General features: G+C 33.9%; 1 protein-coding gene and 1 pseudogene across 3 annotated transcripts in view; one reads left to right on the plus strand and one right to left on the minus strand.

Moving 5' to 3' along the window:
* The window catches only part of Rnf17 (ring finger protein 17), a 105,299-nt gene that overhangs the window by 31,046 nt on the left and 51,823 nt on the right, over window positions 1-22,430 (minus strand). For both annotated transcript variants that reach the window (XM_015499363.2, XM_015499362.2), the window contains exons 16-22: window positions 19,613-19,766; window positions 16,281-16,396; window positions 14,850-14,970; window positions 11,901-12,021; window positions 4,197-4,424; window positions 3,061-3,211; window positions 2,794-2,912 (exon numbers count right to left, since the gene is read on the minus strand). In XM_015499363.2, coding sequence (XP_015354849.1) covers window positions 2,794-2,912; window positions 3,061-3,211; window positions 4,197-4,424; window positions 11,901-12,021; window positions 14,850-14,970; window positions 16,281-16,396; window positions 19,613-19,766 — 1,010 coding nt within the window. The remainder of the gene's footprint in view (window positions 1-2,793; window positions 2,913-3,060; window positions 3,212-4,196; window positions 4,425-11,900; window positions 12,022-14,849; window positions 14,971-16,280; window positions 16,397-19,612; window positions 19,767-22,430) is intronic.
* Window positions 22,224-22,430, plus strand: part of LOC107153808 — a 1,485-nt pseudogene continuing 1,278 nt past the window's right edge. Inside the window, exon 1 of the transcript XR_001504959.2 lies at window positions 22,224-22,402. The product of XR_001504959.2 is annotated as a Y-box-binding protein 1-like (transcript). The remainder of the gene's footprint in view (window positions 22,403-22,430) is intronic.

The following is a 22,430-nucleotide window of genomic DNA, read 5'->3' on the forward strand; positions in this document are numbered from 1 at the left end:
TTAAGGGAGAAGTGAAAACTAGTAATAGGATTTATATACTATGTAGTCTTGAGTTTTCCAATCCAGGATATTGAAAAAACTTGTAGATATATAATTGTATAGCCACTACCAGTAAATACATAAAATAGAAGTGCTCATAAGATTGAAGAAATACTCTGTGCAAACAGGTGGACTATAGAAACTACTACTAATAAACTCTTCAAGAACATTAAACATGATGGTCCATGAGTAATCAGAACAGAAAGGGTCACTAGGGTACCCTATTCTAATCTCAATTTTAAATATCAGGTTTTAAAACATACTAAACCAATTTAGACTTATAGATTAACTTTGGACAAGTAATTTAATTTCTTGGTGTCAGTTGCTTCAATTATAATATAGGAATAATAATAGTTCCCATGTCAGTATTGTTAGAACTAAATGAACCAGTATGTGTAAAGCACATTATAAATGTAGACAATGCTGATGTATAGTAACTATACTTCACATATATCTATAATATATCTATATATGTATGTATGTATCTATCTAATATCCAAGGTTTTTGCATGAGGTCCTTGTGGGTAAGATCATAGGCAAGGGAAACCAATATAATTTATTCATTAAAAAAAATCAGATGGGCACAGTGGACATGCCTGTGATCCCAGTGACTTGGGAGGCTGAGGCAGGAGGACTGCAAGTTCAAGGCCAGCCTCAGCAACTTAGTAAGACCTTAAGCAACATAGTGAAACCTTGTTTCAAAATAAAAAATAAAATTTTAAATATCACAGAGTTCATTGAAGTTTTTATAGTAATGCTAAAAGGATCTTTAGTTTTTTTTAGTTTTGTGAACAAATTTTTATTATTCCTGTTTATATCAATGTCTGTAAAACCTATACATATATATGTGCTTATATGTATATATGCATCTTTTAGCCAAATAGTAAGCAAGTGGCTTCAAATTAGGGAGTAAATTCAATACAGTACAAAATTATAAGCTGTCTTAAGTGATTTGGTTAATTTTGAGTAGCACAAAAAAATCACAGGAATTGATGTTAGTAGGTTTCATTAATGATGGAGCTGCTACTCATATGTAAAATGATATCCAGTATTCTAAAGTGAATAGGAGCTAAGATTTATTTAATACAGGTTGTAGACTATTTTGAACTTCCAGAGGGAAGGCCAATTGTTTTTGGCAGCACTATTTCTTCAGTGATTAGTTACTGTGATTTTTGCCAAAAGTCAGAAATTCAAGTTTTAATGTGACATCTATGGTTTAAAAAATGTAAATATTTCAAAATTTAAAAACTATGCTATCAGCCAAATATATGGTTGGATTTAGCCTACACATAATGGACTATAACCTATGACACAGAAGTATGCTTTCAAATTTACAAATATAAATTTTTACATTATTAGAGTACTACCTAGGTGTTGAATAATATCAGTATTTGAATTTCAAAACCAATTAGATGAAACATGACAAGAAGAACTATAAATTCTATATTTAGGTAAAAAAAAAATCAATTATCTGTGTACATAAAATAGGTTCAAATGAAAAATAGCAAACGCCACTGAGTGGAAGCCCTTCTAAGTAAAAATGCTTAGGAAGGACACTGGGCTTACATTGTTCCTCCAGTTCAGGGCTGGAGCTTTGGCTGCAAATGCTAATCTGTTTCACCTGGCAATACCTTCTTCTCTAATTCTAGTACAGTCAGCAAGTGGACTGATATGCTTGGGCTCTTTTAAAGAATTATCCTTTAGTAAACTGAAAGTTCAATGGGATTAAGAGCTGAGATCACTATATTTTTAACTTTTACTCTAATGTGCAGAAGCTTAATGGGAGTTCAATGTGAGATGTTGTCCCTTTGCTCCGTGATTCAATCTGGATCTTTTCTTTCCTTTGCTGCTGTCTTGCTCAAATTAAACTCTATGCCCAGCAGCTTCTCCTCAGTGTATGGTATGGAAAGAAATGTCAGTTTACTCTGAAGAAGTTATATGGTTAAAAAAGGGAACTATGACACATCATAGACTTCTTGATTTTAGTTATGAATTCCACCCTGTATTACTTCCCTTCTCAGATTGGCTTGCATGCTCCCATTAAATACTCTTGCAGATTTCTATTCTCAGAACCTTCAGAATCCCAGTCTGCCTTTCCTCTATCTCCTCCCAAACAAACTGATTACTGAGGGTCTTGGTGCATAGAATTTCCCACCTGCTGATATTTGGGAGGTCATAAGAGTCATTTGTCACCAACTTTTTTTTTTTTTTTTGCAGATAATCAGTATGCACAGTATTTAGTTTTACTATCCAAGCTGCACTACTTGTATTGTAGGATTCTAGATTAAAAAATTATACTATGACATTTTTCCAGAATCTTCTATAATCTTTTTGGTAATATATTTTTAGCTTTCCCTGTAATTCTAAATTTACAAAGTATATTTATTTCTATTTGCTTTTATTGTTCCTCAAAGCTTTTTATATTTGCAGTTTGATTTCTACCTAGATACCATTCATACTCACCTATAATATATTTCCTTAATGTCACTAAATTTATGTGCTCCAAATAGTTATCTTTCCTCCTGTTGACACCTGAGTTAGCTAGATTTTATAAAAATTTCAGGACATGTTAACTAATTTAATACTGATAAGAACCAATTCAAAAAAGAGAAATATTTATTTATTTATTTTTGTGGTGCTGGGGATTGGTCCCAGGGCCTTATGCATGCAAGACAAGCACCCTACCAACTGAGGAGAAATATTTAAAATGATAACATTCAAGGGATAAAATAAATTTATTCAGCTAAAAACTACCTTATATCGACAAGAGAGCATTCCAAAGATAATCTTCCCATTGTCTTTAGATTTTCTTGAAGTTCTCTTAAACAGTTAATATTCACTACTAGTTCAACACCCACGTCATACAGCAATACCTATGAAAACAGCAATTTTAATATGGAAAGACAACATTTCAAAAACATTTTTGCAAATATTGAAAGCATAACAAAAACTGGATTAAATAACTGCAGTAAAAGTCCAAAAACGCATTCATTTTCACAATTTATTTATAATTGCATTTACCTCTACTAGTGTGTCTGTGACCATCCTGATGATCTGGCCTCTTCGCCACTGATTTTTATCTGGGACCTTAACAGCACAGTGCATATCATTTTCCCATTTAATAGGTTCCCATTCTTTGTTTTCATAAGCAGTTATCATCTTTTCTTCTAAACTATATAAGAATTAAAAATGTTTGACTTTCAAAAGTTAAAAACATTTTTTTTTCTCTGACAACAAGTTTTCTACTGTCCCCCTTGGTCATTCCACTTCAGCCAAACTGTTCTTCCCTAAATATACCAAGCATATTTCCACCTCAGGCCACGTAACTAGCTCTTCCCTTTGCCCGAGATAAACTTTCCTTAGATTCTTAGGGGGTTATTCCCTCCTACCTCTTTCAAGGCCCATTTCAAAAGTGAATTTCATGCATCTTTGAGGTTTTCCTTTTAAAAATTACCTTGCTCCCCAAATGCTTTATTTTCTCTATCACCTGTAACATACTTGCAATACTAAGTTTTATTTGTTCATCATCTCTCCCTCTGTTATAATTTAAGCTCCATGACAGCAAAGACCTATATTCTTTACCACTGTTATCCCCAACACCTATATGCACACTGCCATGAGTAGGTGCTCAATAATTTGTGGGGTAAATAAATCCTAATATAGTAAAAATAATTAACAAATATACTATTAAAATTTTTAGTTTAGTTCAAATAATTTTGCTATTTTAATGAAACCATGTCATTTGCAGAAACTAGAGACCATTATGTTAAGTGAAATAAGTCAAACTCAGAAGATCAATGGTCAATTATTTCCTCTTATATGTGGAAGCTAGAGAGGAGAAAGAAAAAGGAAGGTGGTGGGGATGATCTCATTAAAATCAAAGGGAGCTCAATAGAGGAAAGGGACCAAGGGGTGGAGAGTGGGCAGGCAAGTATTGGAAAATGATACCAAACAAATTATACTGTTATACTGTATGCATGTACAAACATGTAACAACAAATTCCATCATTAATACAACTGTAGTGCACCAATAAAAAATGTGGAAAAAATTAAAATTAAGTAGATAAAAAATTTTTGCTATTTTAAAAATTCTACATTTAAAACTTCTGTTATCTTTGAAACAGTATAGGAAGAATGTTTTCCATATAATAGTATACCTATTAAGTAAGTTTTCTGTTAACAACCACTGAACATAAATCTTCTCAGGAGATATTACATTACAGATATGCACAGGCAATTCCTTATTATAAAGTGACTGGAAATTCTCATTAGGTAGAGATTTTACAGACATAGGACTTAAGTTGTTTACTTCATTTGAAATAATTTCTTCTGGAGAAGGATCCCATACTTCTATATGCTTTTTAGAATTATCTTTGAGGGTATATCTGAAAAATAACAAATGTCAGCAAAAAGAATATAGCAAAACATTCATGTTTGCATTTGCTTAGGCTTAGAGATGAACAAGTTTTAGCAACTTCCAGTTTTGATATTAATAATAACTAAATTTAGTCATTTAAAAAATGTTCTGAACCAACACTAAAGTAAGTACAAGAAGAAAACAAAAACTAAAAATTTAATTTTCTATTTTTAAACACACAGTTACAAATAACAACTTTGCTTATAAGTTCAATGCTTGGCACTGATATTCTGCACTCCAAAGAAACAGAAGAATTCATACTTTGACAACTTGAATATTTATCTTTGACTAAAATATATCAATCCATTTACCACGAAGAATACAAGTTGGAAAATAATTACTATTATCAAAGTACTAAGAAGAAAAATCACTTCATTCAGTGATTTTTATGTAATGTTTAAAAGATTAGACTAACTGTAGATGACTAGATGTTGTTTTTACCTGAATAAACATTGAATATTTTTCACCATAAGCTTACACTCACCAAGGTTACTAACAATGTTTGTTGTTAAATCCAATGGACAGTTTTCAGTTCTTTCTTGAACTCTCAGCACTAGCTACTCTTTCCCTTCTTTAAATATTATTTTCTTTTGGTTCCTTGTTGTACTTCAGCTTCAAGCTCTTTTGGAACTCTCTTTCTTTCCCATAAGTGATTATTTACATGCTGCACTCCTCCACTTAAATTACATAACCAGGTTTGTCTTCTGAACTCCAGATTGACAGATTTGTTTCCTCCATTCAGCTAATATTTATTGGATATGTACTGTGAGCCAGCAAGCATAGTGCTAGGTATGGCTATGGCAGTGAAGAAAATAGATAGGGTTCTTATCCTCAGAAGATTATAGTAGTCATGCCTTATCCTAGGTGGAAATGTTTCAAGCCCCCAATGGATGGTACCAAGCCAAATATATACTGAATTATAATTTATGAATTTAAATAACAAAATAGAATTTTAACAATATAATAAATTTATTTAAAACATATTATTTCTCAAAGTTTCTGTTTAATACTTTCAGACTGCAGTTAACCACAGATTAACAAACCATGGATAGCAAAACCATGGATGGGGGGGACTACTGTATGGTGTTACTAAAAAATTAAGTAAATAATAAATTTTATATAATACAAACAAGAGTTACAAAGGAAAAGAATAAGAACACAGGCCAACAAAATCTAATGTAGTGTAAGAGTTGGGGCTGATTATCTGATATATCAGTTGAGACTTAAAATAAGTAGGAGTTAGCTAGGTATTCCAGGAACTGAAAGAAAACATGTAGTTTTGATATAGTAAGTCAAAAGAAAATGGTGTGGGATTTGTAGTAGGCAGGGGTCAGACTATTTAGGGAACATTACTTTTATTTTATAAAGGATGGTGGGCATGATATGGTTAAGTGTAGGGAGGCTAAGGCAGGAATATTGCCAAATTCAAGGCCAACTTCAGCAATTTACAAGACTCTCAATTAAAAAATAAAAAGGACCAGGGATGTAGCTCCATGGCTGAGCACCCCTAAGTTCAATTGAAAGGAAGAAAGAGTAGTAGGTTGTGGAAATTCTTTTTCTTTTCTTCTCAGTCCTCAGGCTATCAGGAAAGTCACTCATCAAGGGAAACTCATGTTTTAATTTGAGCATGGGCAACAGACACAGTAAAAACAGTGGGTCAGATAACAGAAATCTGGGTTTGTGAGGGCACCGGGATTCGTTGGGGTTGCTGGAGCACCAGAGGTAGATTTACTCAAATGGAATTTAAGCTTCTGGACCATGAGTGCCCTGGGACGGGCCAAAGCAATGTTTTTTTTTTTTTTTGAAAAATTTCCCAAAGAATAAAAATTTAATTATCTTTCCAATTTTTAAAACTGTTCTAAATGCATAAAATCTAAAATTTAATATCATAACCATTTTAAATGTACATTTCAGGTCATTAAGTAGGTGTATTGTTTTGCATCCATCATCACCATCTCTCTTTTTACCTTGCAAAGCTGAAACTCCTCTATTTATACTCACTAAACACTAACTCACTTCCCATTTCTTCCTACCTCCACAGTCACTGGCAACCACCATTATTTCTTAGACTTAAACTACTATAACCATTCCTTATAAATAGCAACATATAGTATTTGTCTTTTATGTGATGGCTTATTTTAATATAACAAAGGTTCATCTATTATGGTACCATGTATCAGAATTTTTTTTCTTTTTTGTGGTAATAGGATTGAACCTTGGGAGCTTTACCACTGAGCTATATCCCCAATCTGTTTTAATTTTTGTTTTGAGACATGGTCTTGCTACATTGCTGAGGCTGGCCTCAAACTTGTGATCCTCCTGCCTCAGCCTCCTGAGTTGTTGGGATTACACCTGGTTCTGTTTTTTTTTTTTTAAATTTATTTAGTTGTAAATACATATAGTATCTTATTTATTTATTTATTTTTATGTGGTGCTGAGGATCAAACCCAATGCCTCACACATGTCAGGCAAATGCTCTACCACTGAGCTACAGCCCCAGCTCCTGGCTCTTTTTAATTGCTGAATAATATTCTATTTTATTACAAAGTACATTTTGCTTATCTATTCATCTACCAGGACATCTGGGTCACTTCCATGTTTTATCTAATGAAAATAGTGCGATTATAAAAATGAATGTACAAATATCTCTTTGAGACTCTGATTTCAATTCTTTTGAGTATATACCCAGAAGTAGATATGCTGGATCAAATGGGAATTCTATTTTTAATTTTTTGAGGAACTGCATACTGTTTTCCATAGTGGCTATACCTTTTTACAACATCACCAACAGATACAATTTCTCTACATCCTGAACATTTTTTTCCTAGTAGCCATCCTAATGGATATGAAGTAGTATTTTACAATAGTTTTAATACGCATTTCTCTAATAGTTAGTGATGTTGAGTATTTTTTCATGTGCTTATTGGCCTATTGTATATCTTCTTTAGATAAGGTCTATTTAACTCCTTTGCCCCTTTTTGTATTGAGTGTTCTGTTATTTGAGATTCAGTAGTCTTCTACATATTCTAGATATTAATACTTTAACAATATATGCTTTGAAAATGTTTTCTCTTATTCTGTGGGTTGCCTTTATATTCTGTAGAGAATACCTTCAGATGTACACAAGTTTTACATTTTCACGAAGTTTAGTTTGTGTTTTTTAAACTGCCTATGCACTTGATTTTCTTTTTTTTAAATTTATGTACTAGGGACTGAACTCAGGGACACTTTCCCACTGAGTGTCCCTGATCCTATTAATTTGTGTACTTCTTTGTATTTTTAAATTTTTTTTTGTTATATATGACAGCAGAATGCATTACAAATCACATTACTACTTTTTATTTTTTTAAATAGGGCTTTGAAAGTTGCTTAGGGCCTTGCTAAATTGCTAAGGCTGGTCTTGAACATGGTGAGTTTCCTGCCTCAGTCTCCCAGGTTGCTGGGATTACAGGTGTGTGCCACTCTGCCTGGTTGGGCACTTGATATCAACAAAATCACTGCCAAATCCAGTGTATGAAGCTCTTTGTCCAACATTATCTTTTATTGTTTTAGGTCTTACATTGAGGCCACAGATCCATTTTTAGTTAGTTTTTGTATGTGGTGTTAGGTGAGGGTTCAACTTCATTCTTTTGCATATGGATGTGCATGTTTCCCCCAGCACCTTTTGTTAAAAATTGTTCTTCCCTTACTAAATGATCCTGACACTTTGGTTAAAGATCAACTTACCTATATGACAGTGTTTGTTTCTGGATTCTAGATTCTACTCTGTTGGTCTGTATGTCTATCATTCTGTTGGTCTGACATTGTTTTGATTATAGTAGTTTATAGTAAGTTTTGAAATCACAATGTGTAAAATACTCCATGTTATCCTATTTCAGGATTGTTGTGGCTACTCAGGACCCCTGGAAATTTCATATGAATCTTAGAATGGGTTTTTCTATTTCTGTAAAAAATGTCATTGGGATTCTGATGGGGAACAACACTAATCTTCTGATTACTTAGGTGGGAATGACATCTTAACAATATCAAGTCTTCTGATCTATAAATACAGAATGTCTTTCCATTCATTTGTCTACTTTAATAACTTTCAAAAATGTTTTCTAGTTTTCACTGTATCAATCTTTCCCTTTCTTGCTTAATTCTTAAAGTACTTCATTCTTTAGGTGCTACTGTATAAATATGTTTTCTTAATTTTCCTTTTAGATTGCTTACTGTCAGGATGTAAAAATTAAACTAATTTTGTGACTTTGTATCCTCCTATTTTGATCAATTCACTTATTAATTCTAATAGTTTGTAAAGTCTCTTAGGTTTTCTAATATAAGCTCATACCATCTGCATCTCTTCCTTTCCACATTGGATGCCACATTTTTTTTCTTGCCTAACTTTTTGATTATTCATAATCTACGTTCATAAGGGATACTGCCTGTAATTTTCTTTTCTTGTTCTCTTCTTTTCCAGCTCTGGTGTCAGGATAATGCTGGCTTCACGATTTTGGAAGTGTTCCCTTTAATTTTTTTTTTTAGGAGAATTTGAGAAGGACTGGCATTAATTCTTCTTTAAATATTTGGTAGAATTCAGTAATGAAGCCAAAATATTCTGGGCTTTCATTTGATGGGAGACTTTTTTTAAAAAGCTAATCCGATCTCTTCATTATTGAACTCTTTGGACTCTTTCCTCATGTTTCAAACTTGGAAGGTTATATGTTTTAGGAATTTATCTACTTCTAGATTATCCAATTTGTTGGCATAGTAAGTATAACATGTAAGTTGCTTTATGATCTTTTGTATTTCTGTGATACAGTTATAATGTTCTTTCCTTTATTGAGTTTTCTTTTTGGTGAGTCTGGTTAGTCTGGATAAAAATTTGTTCATTTTGCTTGTCTTTTCAAAAAAATCACTTCTTAGTTTCACTGCTGTTTTAGTCAGCTTTCTATCACTATATGGGAATGTCTGAGAACAAATTAACTTATAAAGAGTAAAGATTTATTTTGCTCACTGTCTTGAAGGTTTCAGTACGTAACTGACTGGTCACAGTGCTTTGGGCCTGTGGCAAAGCAGTACATGCTGGCAGGAGTATATGATAGAGTAAAACCACTCATTTCATAGTCAAGAAGCAAAAAAGAGATAGGAAGGGGTTGGAGTCTCATAATCCTCTTCAAGGGCACACCCCAATGACCTTTTAACTTCCCACAAGGCACCACCTTCTAAATTTCCACAGCATCTCTCAATAGTGCCACCTTGGGGACCGAAACCTTTAACAAATGGGACTTTTAGAGACATTAAACATCCTATTAATAGCAACTGCTTTTTTTCTACTGTTTTTCTAGTCTCTTTTCATTTATTTCTGCTCTAATTGTTATTATTTCTGCTGATTTTGGGCTTAGTTTGTTCTTTTTCAGGTTCACTGAGGTGAACAGTTAAGTTGTTCTGAGATCTTCCGAAACTTCCCTCTTAGAACTGTTTTTGCTTTGTTTTATAAGTTTTAGTATGTTGTGTTTCCATTTTCATTTGTCTCAGGATATTTTTTTAATTTCCTTTTGATTTCTACTTTGACCCACTAGTGTGCAGGAGTGTGTTTGTACTCACAGAAAGCATTTAAGAACAATTCCCCTACCATTTTTCATTAGGAAGTTATTACCAATCTTTAATAACTTCATAACTTAAATAATATAAAGAATTAAAAACAAGTCCCTTGATAATAGGACTTCCATAAAAATCTAATTCAGTCAATAGCTTTTATGTGTTTCAAACTATATGACTAACAGCATGTAACAATTATTCTGATTTTTTATATATATTTTCTCAGCATAAACATCATAAACCATCATTTGGCTGGTGTTACAAAGTTAAAACTACACTTATCTTACAACCAGCAGTCCAAAAGAAAATAATACATATGTTGACACAAAGACCTGTGCCCAAATGTTTATAGTAGCTTCATTTGTGGAACTGCCCCAAATAGAAATAATCTAAAAGCTCATTAGTTGGTAAATGAATAAACCTGGTGCATCTGTATAATGGAATACTAGTTAGCAATAAAAAGAAACAAACTACTGGTATATGCAATATATATATATATGCATATGCAATAGCATGGAAGAATCTCAAAAGTGTTATGCTAAATGAAAGAAGCCAGACATAAAAGGCAGTATACTATATTATTCTGTTTAATGAAGTTGCGGAAAGTCAGAATTATAGAGACAGAAATTAGGTGGTTGCTAAAGGTTACTATAGAGGAAGGGGACTGACTACAGGGGGCATAAGGGAACATGTGACATTCTGTGTCTTTAATTCTTTCTTTTTTGGTCCTGGGGATTAAACCCAGGGTGCTTCAACTACATCCCTAGCACTTTCTATATTTTGGGGATAGGATCTCACTAAGTTGCTTAGGGCCTTATTATGTTGCCAAGGCTAGTCTCAAATTGACAATCCTCCTACTTCAGACTCCCAAGTCACTGGGATTACAGGCATGCACCACTGCACCCAGTGACATTCTGTATCTTGACTGGGATAACATTTATATGATTCTATATGTTGGTCAAAATCATTTAACTGCATACCTAAACAGTGACATTTTACTACATACCTTTACTACTATGCCTTAATAATTCCGACTTCAAAAAGAAAAAAAACTTAGTTCAATACAGTTTAAATGTTTACTCTCCTTTCTTTTCCTCCTTCACTTGCAATTAGACTGCTAAAAGGATAGGCCTTTCTTCTTCTGCTTCTAGTTCCTCCAGCGTTAGGGTAGGTAGGGAGAGCAAGACCACAGATCATAATACTAACAGGAGTCATAGCAGGTCTCTGTTAGGTGTCCCTGTTATGCCAATAGAAATTATATGTGGGTGATATCAAAATACTGGGTTTCTTAAGGGCTACATATGGAAATTCTTTAGAAGACTCTGCAGAGTCCATTCCTTTTGCAAAAGTTTCTGTTGTGGAAGAATTCTTGGTCTTGACTGCCAAACCTTTATATTCAACCTTACCAGTACTCTGTTCTTCTGCTTCTTGGGTCACCTATACCACTGGTTAATCTTTGATGGTTATGAACAAAATGGTTTAAGCTTAGTTACTTTAAACCTAAACCTAGGAAAATTCACATTTCTCCAAATGGGAATACCACAATGCTTATTCTCTATTTTGCCATATCTTTTCCCAATTCCCTTTCTAAAATAGGTAAAGGGGGCTGCCTAAGCAGACATTCCATTTAGAAATAAAATGCCAGTCTTTTTTCTAAGAAACAACTTTGATCTTGAGAAGCTTTTCTTTGGGTTTTAAAGTTCCTTAGGAATGAGGGTAAAAAGTCATTCTACTTCCTTAGACTAACAGCTCAATTATTTTCCCACTATTTTTTTCTGATGTAGGAACAGGAAATTCCAGTTTGCCTTCTTGTGTTTGAAATTTTACATATGAACTAACAGTAAAAGTTTACCTGTGTACTTACCCTACTTCATAAGATGCTAAGCCTTCTTTCACAAGCTGGTCATTAATACTAGTAGGAGTCATTCCAGGAGCAGCAAAAGAATCAAAAAGCTCAACTAAGAGCACATTATCTTCTAAAATTTCTGTAAAAACACAAAAACTAGTTTGGGGAAAGAAAGAAATATATTGCAAAATAGACTAAATGAGAATTTTTTTAACTGGAAACAATTTCTTTCTTTTTTTGGCATACATGAGATTTCTTGCTGAATATGTCACAGCCTCTGTCTAGAAATTATAGTAGTATTTTGCAGTCATAATGAATTGTCAATGTTACCTGGAGCATATATAAATTAGTAAAAATTCTATTTTAGGTTATTGTATGCCACTGATTCTATAACAAAACCAAATAAGCTTAACCCTTTTGGATTCAGAATAACACAAATTAATATTTACTCAACAGAAATATTCAGTAGTATATTTATACTGTTTTGTGTAATTCAATCAAGTTCCAAAAGCACACAAGTGAATGAAATTTAACTCAGGGCAGTGAGTCATTATTTGTGAAGGTTTACAGCTTTTTTTTCTTTCTTTGTTTTGAGTCTTATTGTGTTGACCAGGTGATCTTCCTGCCTCAGCTTCTTGATAAATACCTGGAATTATAGGCCTGCACCACCACACCTAAGGTTTATAGCTTTTATAAGTATGGTACAAAGTTTAAAATGACAAAAACTCAATCTAGAACTCTCAATTAACTGGAATATTTTTCTTATCTCTTCATGTATTAGGACAAACCATTTTTCTTTTAGAAAAAACTAAAATTTGTTACTTGATCGATCTGATTCTTAAACTACAGTAGGAACTAAGGGTATAATTTACATCTTATATGCCTATTTTCTTTATTTATGGTCACAGAAAAGGGAACCTGATAAAGAGGAATTTATTTAGGAAACACACATCTCTAAAATATGCACCGAGATCAATGTATGTCTACAGTTTTTATACAATAGTAGCTAGTAGAAGCTGGTCAGATTGATGATTCCAAAAAATGACAATCATTGCTGGGCATGGGGGCACATGCCTGTAATCTTAGTTATTGGGAAGGCTGAAGCAGGAGGATTACAAGTTTGAGGACACTCTCAGCAACTCAATAAAATCCTTAACAACTAAGCAAGACCTTGTCTCAAAATTGAAAACAAAAGGGATGTAGTGCAGTGGTACAGTGCCCCTGCATTCAATCCCTAGTATAAAAACAAAATCTAAAAAAACCCATATCAGCAATAATATCCTATATTACCCAGTTATAAGAGTACATACATAATAGAAAAATTGTTTCAAGAACTGAAAAAATCAATTCTGGCTACTCTTCAGTGGCCCAGATGAGTTACCTAGAAACAAAAGGCTAAGCAATGCAAAGTAAACTTTGATCCTTTTACTTTCTATCTCTTATGTCCCTTTAGTTCTTTGGTTTCATACTTCTCATTCATGAAGTTCTTTGTTCCAATAGGGGCAACTTTCTCTGTGTTCTGTACCTTTACCATCTTCCCTGCTTTCCTCCAAATTTAATTTGAATGTCCCTTTCCTTAGAAAGTGACGATATATATATATATATCTCCCATTTTCATCTGTGGTAATTTACTTTATTAGATACGTTCAAAGTCCCAATCTTATCATTGTGCAGGTGAATGGGGAAAGACACTCCTTAAATCAGATTATCTAGATTAATAATTATGTTACAACTAGTGCTAGATGTAATTGGCATACCAAATAAGTAAACAAGAGGAATCCAGAACGAATACTATGTTTTGATGTATTATCCATGGGAAGATTCTCAAGGAGGGAGCTAAAAACCAATAGAACACAATGTCAAAAGAAAGTTGGAAAGTTATCCAGCTCAAAATGAGTGGAGGCTGCTGAAAGACTAGCAGGCCTTTTAGTTTGTTCATTTCAGAGAAGCCAGATATAAAAATCCTATAGACTAAGGATGCAATTTCTATAATCACATTCCTCTTAAACTCAACTATTTATTCTAAACAATTTCTTGAATTAATACAGTGAATAAATTATCAGAGAAACTCCATCATTTATAAGTTATATAAACTTTAGCAGTTCATTTTTGAGCTTCAATTTTCTCACTAGAACAGGCTAATCATCTTATAATGGAGGGATCATTTAACGGCAGTGTGATAAAAATGAAAAGCAGGTGTAATAAAACTATCCTTGAAAGTGCTATAATCAATCCTAAGTAAATATGGTCTTGTGTATCCCCTATAAGGACTCATTGAAATAGTGTTTATTGTAGTTTTGGAATATATCAAAACACATCCCCAATACTCCTGTTCAAAACTCTTGGGGCTAGATCGTTTCAGAATTCAAAGTTCCTCAGGCTGAGAAAAGCTACATAGTACACAAACTTCATACTCAGTCAATACCTACCAATGGAGTATGAGGCAGAAGCCCACTGATATTACTACCTTGAAATAGAATGTACAAATATTTACTGCAAAAGAGATAAAGACTATATCTCATATAAATTCAGGATCATATTCTGCCAGAAATAATGTTATAAAATAGTGGACTAATAGCTTTGGGGCTTTGAAGGGGTCATGTCAAGGGTGTCTTGTTTTTTAAGATGAGGTCTTGCTATGTTTCCCAGGCAGGCCTTGAACTACTAGGCTCAAGTGATACTCCTGCTTCAACCCTCCAAGTAGCTGAGACTAAGGTATGCACCACCACACTCATCAGAAAAGTGACTTGGTCTTTAGTGGTAATTTTTACCTCAAGGGCCAATTTTAGACTCTAAAGCATGCAGAAAATATAATCTCATTATACAGTCTCAATGTTACTTCTCACTACTCCTCCTCCTCCTCACAGCACATTGAATTTACCCTAAGATATGACAAAAGTTATGTAATGTTAATCTTATTTAAAATAATTTATGATTATATAGTAAATAAAAATGGAAATAACTTACTAATAACTGAACATGTCATAAATTTATCTTGAGCCTTTTCTTCAAATTTTTCTTTAGCTTTTTTGGACCACTGCATCATCCTTTTACATGGCTCAATACGTGCCAGTTTACATTTAATTGCCTGTGCCAAACAAAATTCCGCCATTAAGAAAATAAACTTAATTTCTGGTTATTTTAGAGTTAAAATAAAGTTTTATTTATATGTAGAAAACTAATGTTTATGTAGCTCAGTGCAGTTGATGAAAGTATGTTTGAGGCCCTGGGTTTGATACCAACACTGCAAAAAACAAAAAACAAACAAACAAACAAACAAAAAACCCGAAAAAAACAAAACCTCCCCAAACAAAAAACAATCTTTGTGTCTGAATTTATAAATAATAAAATAAAGGTATCTATAAAAGTACTTTTAAAAAAATATTTATTTTTTAGTTGTAGTTGGACACAATACCTTTATTTTATTTATTTATATATGGTGCTGAGGATCAAACCCATGGTCTCGCATGTGCTAAGTGAGTGCTCTACCACAATCCTAGCCCTCTATAAAGTACTTCATAAATTGAAATAATTGGAATAAACTGAGTATTTGGACATTAGTTATCCATGTACTTGAATAATAAGCATCTATTTAAAAAGTTAAATAGTCATGATACATTTTGTAAGTGAGAAAAGCAGGCTTTCTAGACTATTTATAGTTTGATTCTATAATTCTTAAAACAACAAAAGATGATGGGCAGTGGTAGAGAACTTGCATAGTACATGTGAGGCACTGGGTTCAATCCTTAGCACCACATAAAAATAAATAAAGGTATTTTTTCTGTCTACAACTGAAAAAAAAAAAAAAAAGATGCATCTTACTAGTAGTACATATACCAAAAATGTTGAACAATATTTTTTAGTGATTAACTTCTTTTGCTTACCTGTATTTTCAAGTTTCTTTTTCTATAATATTGCCCATTATTCAAAATGAAGAATACAGCTTACTAACAATTTAATTAACATAGAAGAATATAAATTTAGAAATAATTCAGCTGGGTTTGGTGGTGCATGCCTGTAATCCCAGCAGCTAGGGAGACTGAGGCAGGAGGAACATGAGTTCAAAGCCAGCCTCAGCAAAAGCGTGGGGCTAAGCAACTCAGTGAGACCATGTCTCTAAATAAAATACAAAAAATAGGGCTGGGGATGCGGCTCAGTGTTCAATCCCTGGTACCAAAACAAACAAACAAACAAATAAGAAATAATCCTTCTTATCCTTTTCTAGTCATCAGTTACTACAATCAGTTACTATAGCAATACTTATTTATAGTTCTTATATCAGAAACCATTTATAGACAAAATAGTTATTACCAGAGCATTTCTGTTAAAAACGACTTCAAAAATACTTTCATATTTGTGTTAACATTCCAACTCTAGAGTTCATAACAAATAGATTACCTTCTCTGGGTGATTCAGAAACTCATCTTTTATTTTACGCATTTCCTTAAGTGTTATTTTTGCAGTATTACCAAAGTCCACATATTTAACTTCAACTTCCCGACGGCCAGGCAATCCTTTAAAAGTTATGAAATCAGAAATTGCAAACTACAGACTTCTATGTCAATCTAAGTCACTAAGCCTTTAAAGAAATTTTTGGAAGGTTTAAACAGAAGTTTAAATAAAGCCCTATTGCACACTGACCTTTGTGAAATCATTCAAAATATATGGTTGACTTTAGTCTTTCTCAGCACATTATGTAGAGTGGTATTAAACTTGTTGTTATCATTTTCAAATTTAAGGACAAATACAAGTATATGTCATTTCAATATGGGAACTAGTCCAGCATTCTCTGCTCCAAACAAGTGGAAGCAGGTGGCATAGTATTGGTACTCAAAATAACACTTCACACAACTTAGAACCTATGGTTGTGGATATCTGTGATAACGGAGAAAGCACAGGCTATTAAAAGTATAAGGCCAATGAAATGTGGAGGAATTTCTCCCTGTTTCCATTGCAATCTTCAGGCTAGAAGAATATGCTCAGCTGTACCAAAGCCAACCTTTCCTCAATGGAGATGTGATTTTAAACAAGCAGATGAATATGGAATAGAATTTAAAGAAACTTATTTTTTTTTCTTACCCAAATTATCAGTCACATATGAGAACAGATCAAATAGACAATGGAAGGTCTCAAATTTACATTTTTATTCTTTCTGAAGAAACTACTAGAAGGTGGCTCCATCAAAATAAATGAATAAACTGAAGGGGTAAACATGGGATTCAGAAAACAAGGAAACAAGACAGAACAATGAAGTGTATTGTGTATTGCTAAGTGAAAAAAATTTTCCAGAATAGCAAATGCATAGTAAGCACTCCATTTGAAGGAAACAGTATGCTTCCATGGTTAAAAAAAAAAAAAAAATCCAACTAAGACTATCTGAAAAGTCTAATCATGTGATAAATTGTTTTGAAGTATTAGAAAAATGTGGCCACAAATTAAGACAATAACACAAGTGAAAAATTAACACAATTATTAACTCAAAATAGTATTAAAGTATACTTTATCGTTCAGCAGTGAACGTATTTACACAATATGGATTTAACTAATAATTGTGGTACAAGTATAGGGAAAGAAGGAACAAAAGAGCTATGAAGAGATTTGAAACTTTTATCTCACAGAGTAACAAGTAAATAGATAATATCTAAACCTGAAGCATCAACTGAATATTACATATTATTAGAATAAACAGTACAGGTACATACCAAAAGAATACCTGAAAATATGAAAAGTAATTGCAACAGAAGAGATGGAGATGACTAAATCTTTTAGTATTGTTTAGTTTTTAAATGAGGCTGACTTTAGAAAACAAAACAAACCAACAAAAAACTACCAAGTATGATCTTCATGATGGAGTTCTATAGGGCTACTGAAGATACAGGAAGATAGGCCAACTGAGTCACACATGTGTTTCCTTTACACACTCGAAGTCACCTTGGAAACTGTACCAAATGTTACTACTCAAATAATTCAGAAGCCTTATTGTTCATCAAATGCATGTTTTAAAGCCAATAATTCTAATCTGAAAAGTAGTTGCAAAGTCCTTAAGTGACATGAAAAATGGCTTGATCTCTTCCATTGATATTTATCAAAAGATGCACTGCTTGTCTGCTGCAGTGGTGCACACTTGCAATCCCAGTACTGGGAGGCTGAAGCAGAAAATCACAAGTTTGAGGCCAGCCTTGGCAACCTAGCAAGCCCATCAGCAACTTAGCAATACTCTGTCTCAAAAAATAAAAATGGACAGGGGATGTACTGGTATATACTACTATCTTGCTATGTTTGAATGTTTTTGTCCTCTTCAAAATTCATTGAAATTTAATCCCTAATACAACATTTTATTAAGAGATGTGGCCTCTTAGAGGTGACCAAGTTATGAGAGCTCTCCCTACCCATACACAGGATTCAGTGCCCATGTAAAAAGGCTCAACAGAGGAAAGTTTACTCCTTTTGTGCCCTTATGCCATATGAGTACATGGCATTTGTTTTTCTGGATGATGCAGCATTCTGGAAGCAGAAAGACCAGGCCCTTACCAGTGCCCTTAACTTGGACTTCCTAGCTTCCAGAACTGTGAGAATAATTTTCTACTGTTTTAAATAGAACATACCAGCCTGTAGTATTTTGGTAGATCAGCACAAACAGACTAAGATGTTTATGAAAACTATATTTGAAAAAACTTTAGCTAGTTTGACACTCACCCCTAAGGAATTAAAATCAATGACAAATAATTAAGATAGAAAACTTAGGTTGGAAGTTTAAATAGTTTTGAAAAAAAGATCTGGAACCTTAATAATGGGAAAAATTTTAAACAGTATCAAACTAAACTTCACCTTGTAAATAAAAAGCTACATGTTTACAAATTAGGAAGCATGTAAAAGGAACAGGACTTAGTCCACTGTCAGTTGCTATGGCAGAATACTTGATGCTGGGTAATTTACAAAGGAAAGTGGTATATTTTGGTTCACAGTTCTAGAGACTGGGAAACCTTAGATTCTGGCACCAGCATCTTTTCAGTTTCTGGTAAGGACTTTGTTCTACTTCCTTCAACTGATGGTGGAAAGTAGAAAGGCAGGTGGGCGAAGGTGAGAGACAAAACTTGGGGGCAGGGCTGGGGATGTGGCTCAAGCGGTAGCACGCTCGCCTGGCATGCGTGCAGCCCGGGTTCGATCCTCAGCACCACATACAAACGAAGATGTTGTGTCTACCGAAAACTAGAAAATAAATATTGAAAAATTCTCTTAAAAAAAAAAAAAAAGGGGGGGCTGGGGATGTGGCTCAAGCGGTAGCGCGCTCGCCTGGCATGCGTGCGACCCGGGTTCGATCCTCAGCACCACATACAAACAAAGATGTTGTGTATGCCAAAAACTGAAAAATAAATATTGAAATTCTCTCTCTCTCTCTCTCTCTAAAAAATAAAAATAAAAAAGTTAAAAAAAAAAAAAACTTGGGGGCAGCCTCACTTCATAACAATCTGCTAAAAATAGTAATCCAGTCCTGACAGCAAGAACTGCTCTAAAAGAAATGCATTTATCTGTTCATGAATGCTCACCCCCATGACCCCATACTTCTCACTAGCCCCACCTCTCAACACTGCTGAATTTTGTTGCAGATGAATGCCTTTCCTGCCAAAGTGAGTTCTTGGATTATTTAATAGATACAAATTATATCAACTCAAACAATACTAGTCTTAAAGTGTAACCTTCCTTTGTGGAAACAGTGTATACTTTCTTACCAGTGACTTTAGCTCGGTACCAAACTCCATCTTCAAATTTAGCTACACATGCTTGATCTTGAACTGGACAGACAATTTCCAGATTTTCTCCATCGTCACTTTTGTAGAATTCCTCAATGGTTTTTAAAAGAAATAAAAAATCCAGGTTTTCTATCTAAGAAATAAAGGGATAAAGCACTGTAGTTGGCTAGAAACTTAAAATTTTAAGTACGTTTTAGGTATTGTTTATAAAATTATAAAACATTAAAACTGGCTTTAGTTATAAATCAATTATGTGTTATATAATTTACTTTAGGAACTTTTTTTTGTAGATGCAGTATGAAATTCTCCAAAGTAAACATAACAAAAAATAAAATCACATTCTGCTCGATAACTTAATGTATATTCTAGGTTTTTTGGACACTTACACTCTCTCCAACTTTTGTTTCTACCAAAACTAGACCATACAATACATACAATTTAGTAACCTACACTTTTCTATCAATTCTGTTTCACTAAGTGTGCCTATTAGTACTTCTAGACCATATTCAGTATTTTGTAACTGATCAAATCAGTATCCAATCTCAAGATTACACATTGCTCTTATTTATCTCTGTAACTCCTTTGTTTTTGTGGTACTGGGGATTGAAACCAGGGCTTCATGCATACCAAATGAGTGCTCTACCAAGGAGCTATATCCCTAGCCCTCCATGACTCTTATAATCTAGCACAGTCAGTCCTCTTTTAAAAATGACCTTGAGGGCTGGGATTGTGGCTTAGTGGTAGAACATGCATGATGCACTGGGTTTGATCCTCAGCACCACATAAAAATAAATAAATAAAATAAAGATATTGTGTCCATCTACAACTAAAAAAATATTAAAAAAAAAAAAGAAAAAAAATTACCTCGAGATATTGAAAGTCAGATGAGGAATAGGCGAGCCATACTGGAAACAATTACATGTGGACAGAAACTTTTAAATACGCCAAAGGTGATAATGGAACAAGTAGGTTTGAAATAATTTGTGTCAGGCCTAAATATGAATGCCAAGGCATAAATTTATGACAAAAGGATTATACATCAAAATCTAGTGGGATTTATTCCTGGAACACAAAGATGACCCAACATATGAAAAGCAATGAAATAAACCACACTGAGAGAATGAAGGGAAAAAAAGAACAAAATATGACAATCTCAAATACTGCAAAAGAGCATTTAAAAAGCTGAACACTCTTTTATGAAAAAGATATTCAGAATAAACTAAGAAAGAAATTTACTGTACGTCACAAAAGTCATATAAAAAAAAACTCAGAGAATATCATATGCTTGGTGGAAGACAAAAGCTTCTTTCCCAAGACAGAAATAAGATAAGGATGACTGCTTTTGCATCTTGTATTCAACATGGTATCGGAAGTTCTAGCCAGAGATATTAGGCAAGAAAATGACAGAAGTCATTCAAATTGGAGAAGTAGTAGTAAAATTATCTCTATTCACAGATAATGTGATCTTATAAGAAAACCCCATACACTCCACAAAAACAAAACAAAAAACACCTGTTAGAACAAATTTAACAAAGTTGATGGGCACAAAATTCGCATACAAAAACAAAAACAAAAATCAGGGGGCTGAACTTGTGGCTCAGGGGTAGAGCACTCCTGGCATGTGTGAGGCCCTGAGTTCAATCCTCAGCATTGCATATAAATAAATAAAATAAGAGATCAATTGACAACTAAAAAATATTTTTTTAAAAAATCACCCATATTTCAAAATGTCAGCAAAGAGTATTCCGAAGAGAAAATTAAGAAAGTGCTTCCATTCGCAATAGCATCTAAAAGATAAAATTAAGAGTAGATCTAACCAAGGAAATGAAAGACTTCTGCACTGAAAACTAAACAAAATCACCAAAGTATATTAAATAAGATCTAAATAAATGGGAACAAAAACACAACCTGTGTTCATGGATAAGAAGATTTAAAATTGTTAAGATGTTAATTCTATCCAAAGTGATCTACAATGTAATGTAATCCCTATCAAAATCCCAATGACATTTCTTGCACAAATAGAAAAATTTATCCTAAAATTCATAGAGAATCTAAGAGTAATTGAATAGCAAAATCATTTTGAAAAAGAACAAATCCAGGGCCAGAGTTATAGCTCAGTGATAAAGTACTTTCGTAGAATGTATGAGGCCCTTGGTTTTACCCCTAGCACCACGTGCACATATAAAAGAACAAAGCTGGAAGATCCACACATTCTGATTTCAAAACTTAGTACAAAGATGCACTAATCAAAGACAGACACACAGATCAATGGAATATCCCAGAAATAAACGTTTTATTTTGGATGAGGGTAAGAACTACAACTATAGGCAACTATGGTTCAGTGGTACAGTGCTTGCCTAGAGTGCATGATGAGGGCCTAGGTTCAACCCCCAGGAGTGCTAACAAAAACCCAAAACTGTGACTACAAAACCTTCACAAGAAAACAGGGAAAAGGCATCATAATTAGATTTGGCAATGACTTCTTGGATATGACACCAAAAGCAAGAAATAATAAACTGAACTTTATAAAATTAAAACCTTTTTGTGGAGTTCGATCGGTAGCGGGAGCAGAGAGCGGACCCCAGAGAGCCCTGAGCAGCGCCGTCGCTGCCGGCCTAGTTACCATCACACCTCGGGAGGAACGGCAGCTGCCGCAGCCGGCCCCAGTCACCATCACCGCAACCATGAGCAGCGAGGCCGAGACCCAGCAGCCGCCCGCCGCCCCCGCCCTCAGCGCTGCGGACACCCAGCCCGGCAGCACGGGCAGCGGCGCAGGGAGCGGCGCCTACCGGCGGGG

This window comes from Marmota marmota, unplaced genomic scaffold, assembly GCF_001458135.2.
Source record: "Marmota marmota marmota unplaced genomic scaffold, marMar, whole genome shotgun sequence".
Taxonomy (NCBI): domain Eukaryota; kingdom Metazoa; phylum Chordata; class Mammalia; order Rodentia; family Sciuridae; genus Marmota; species Marmota marmota.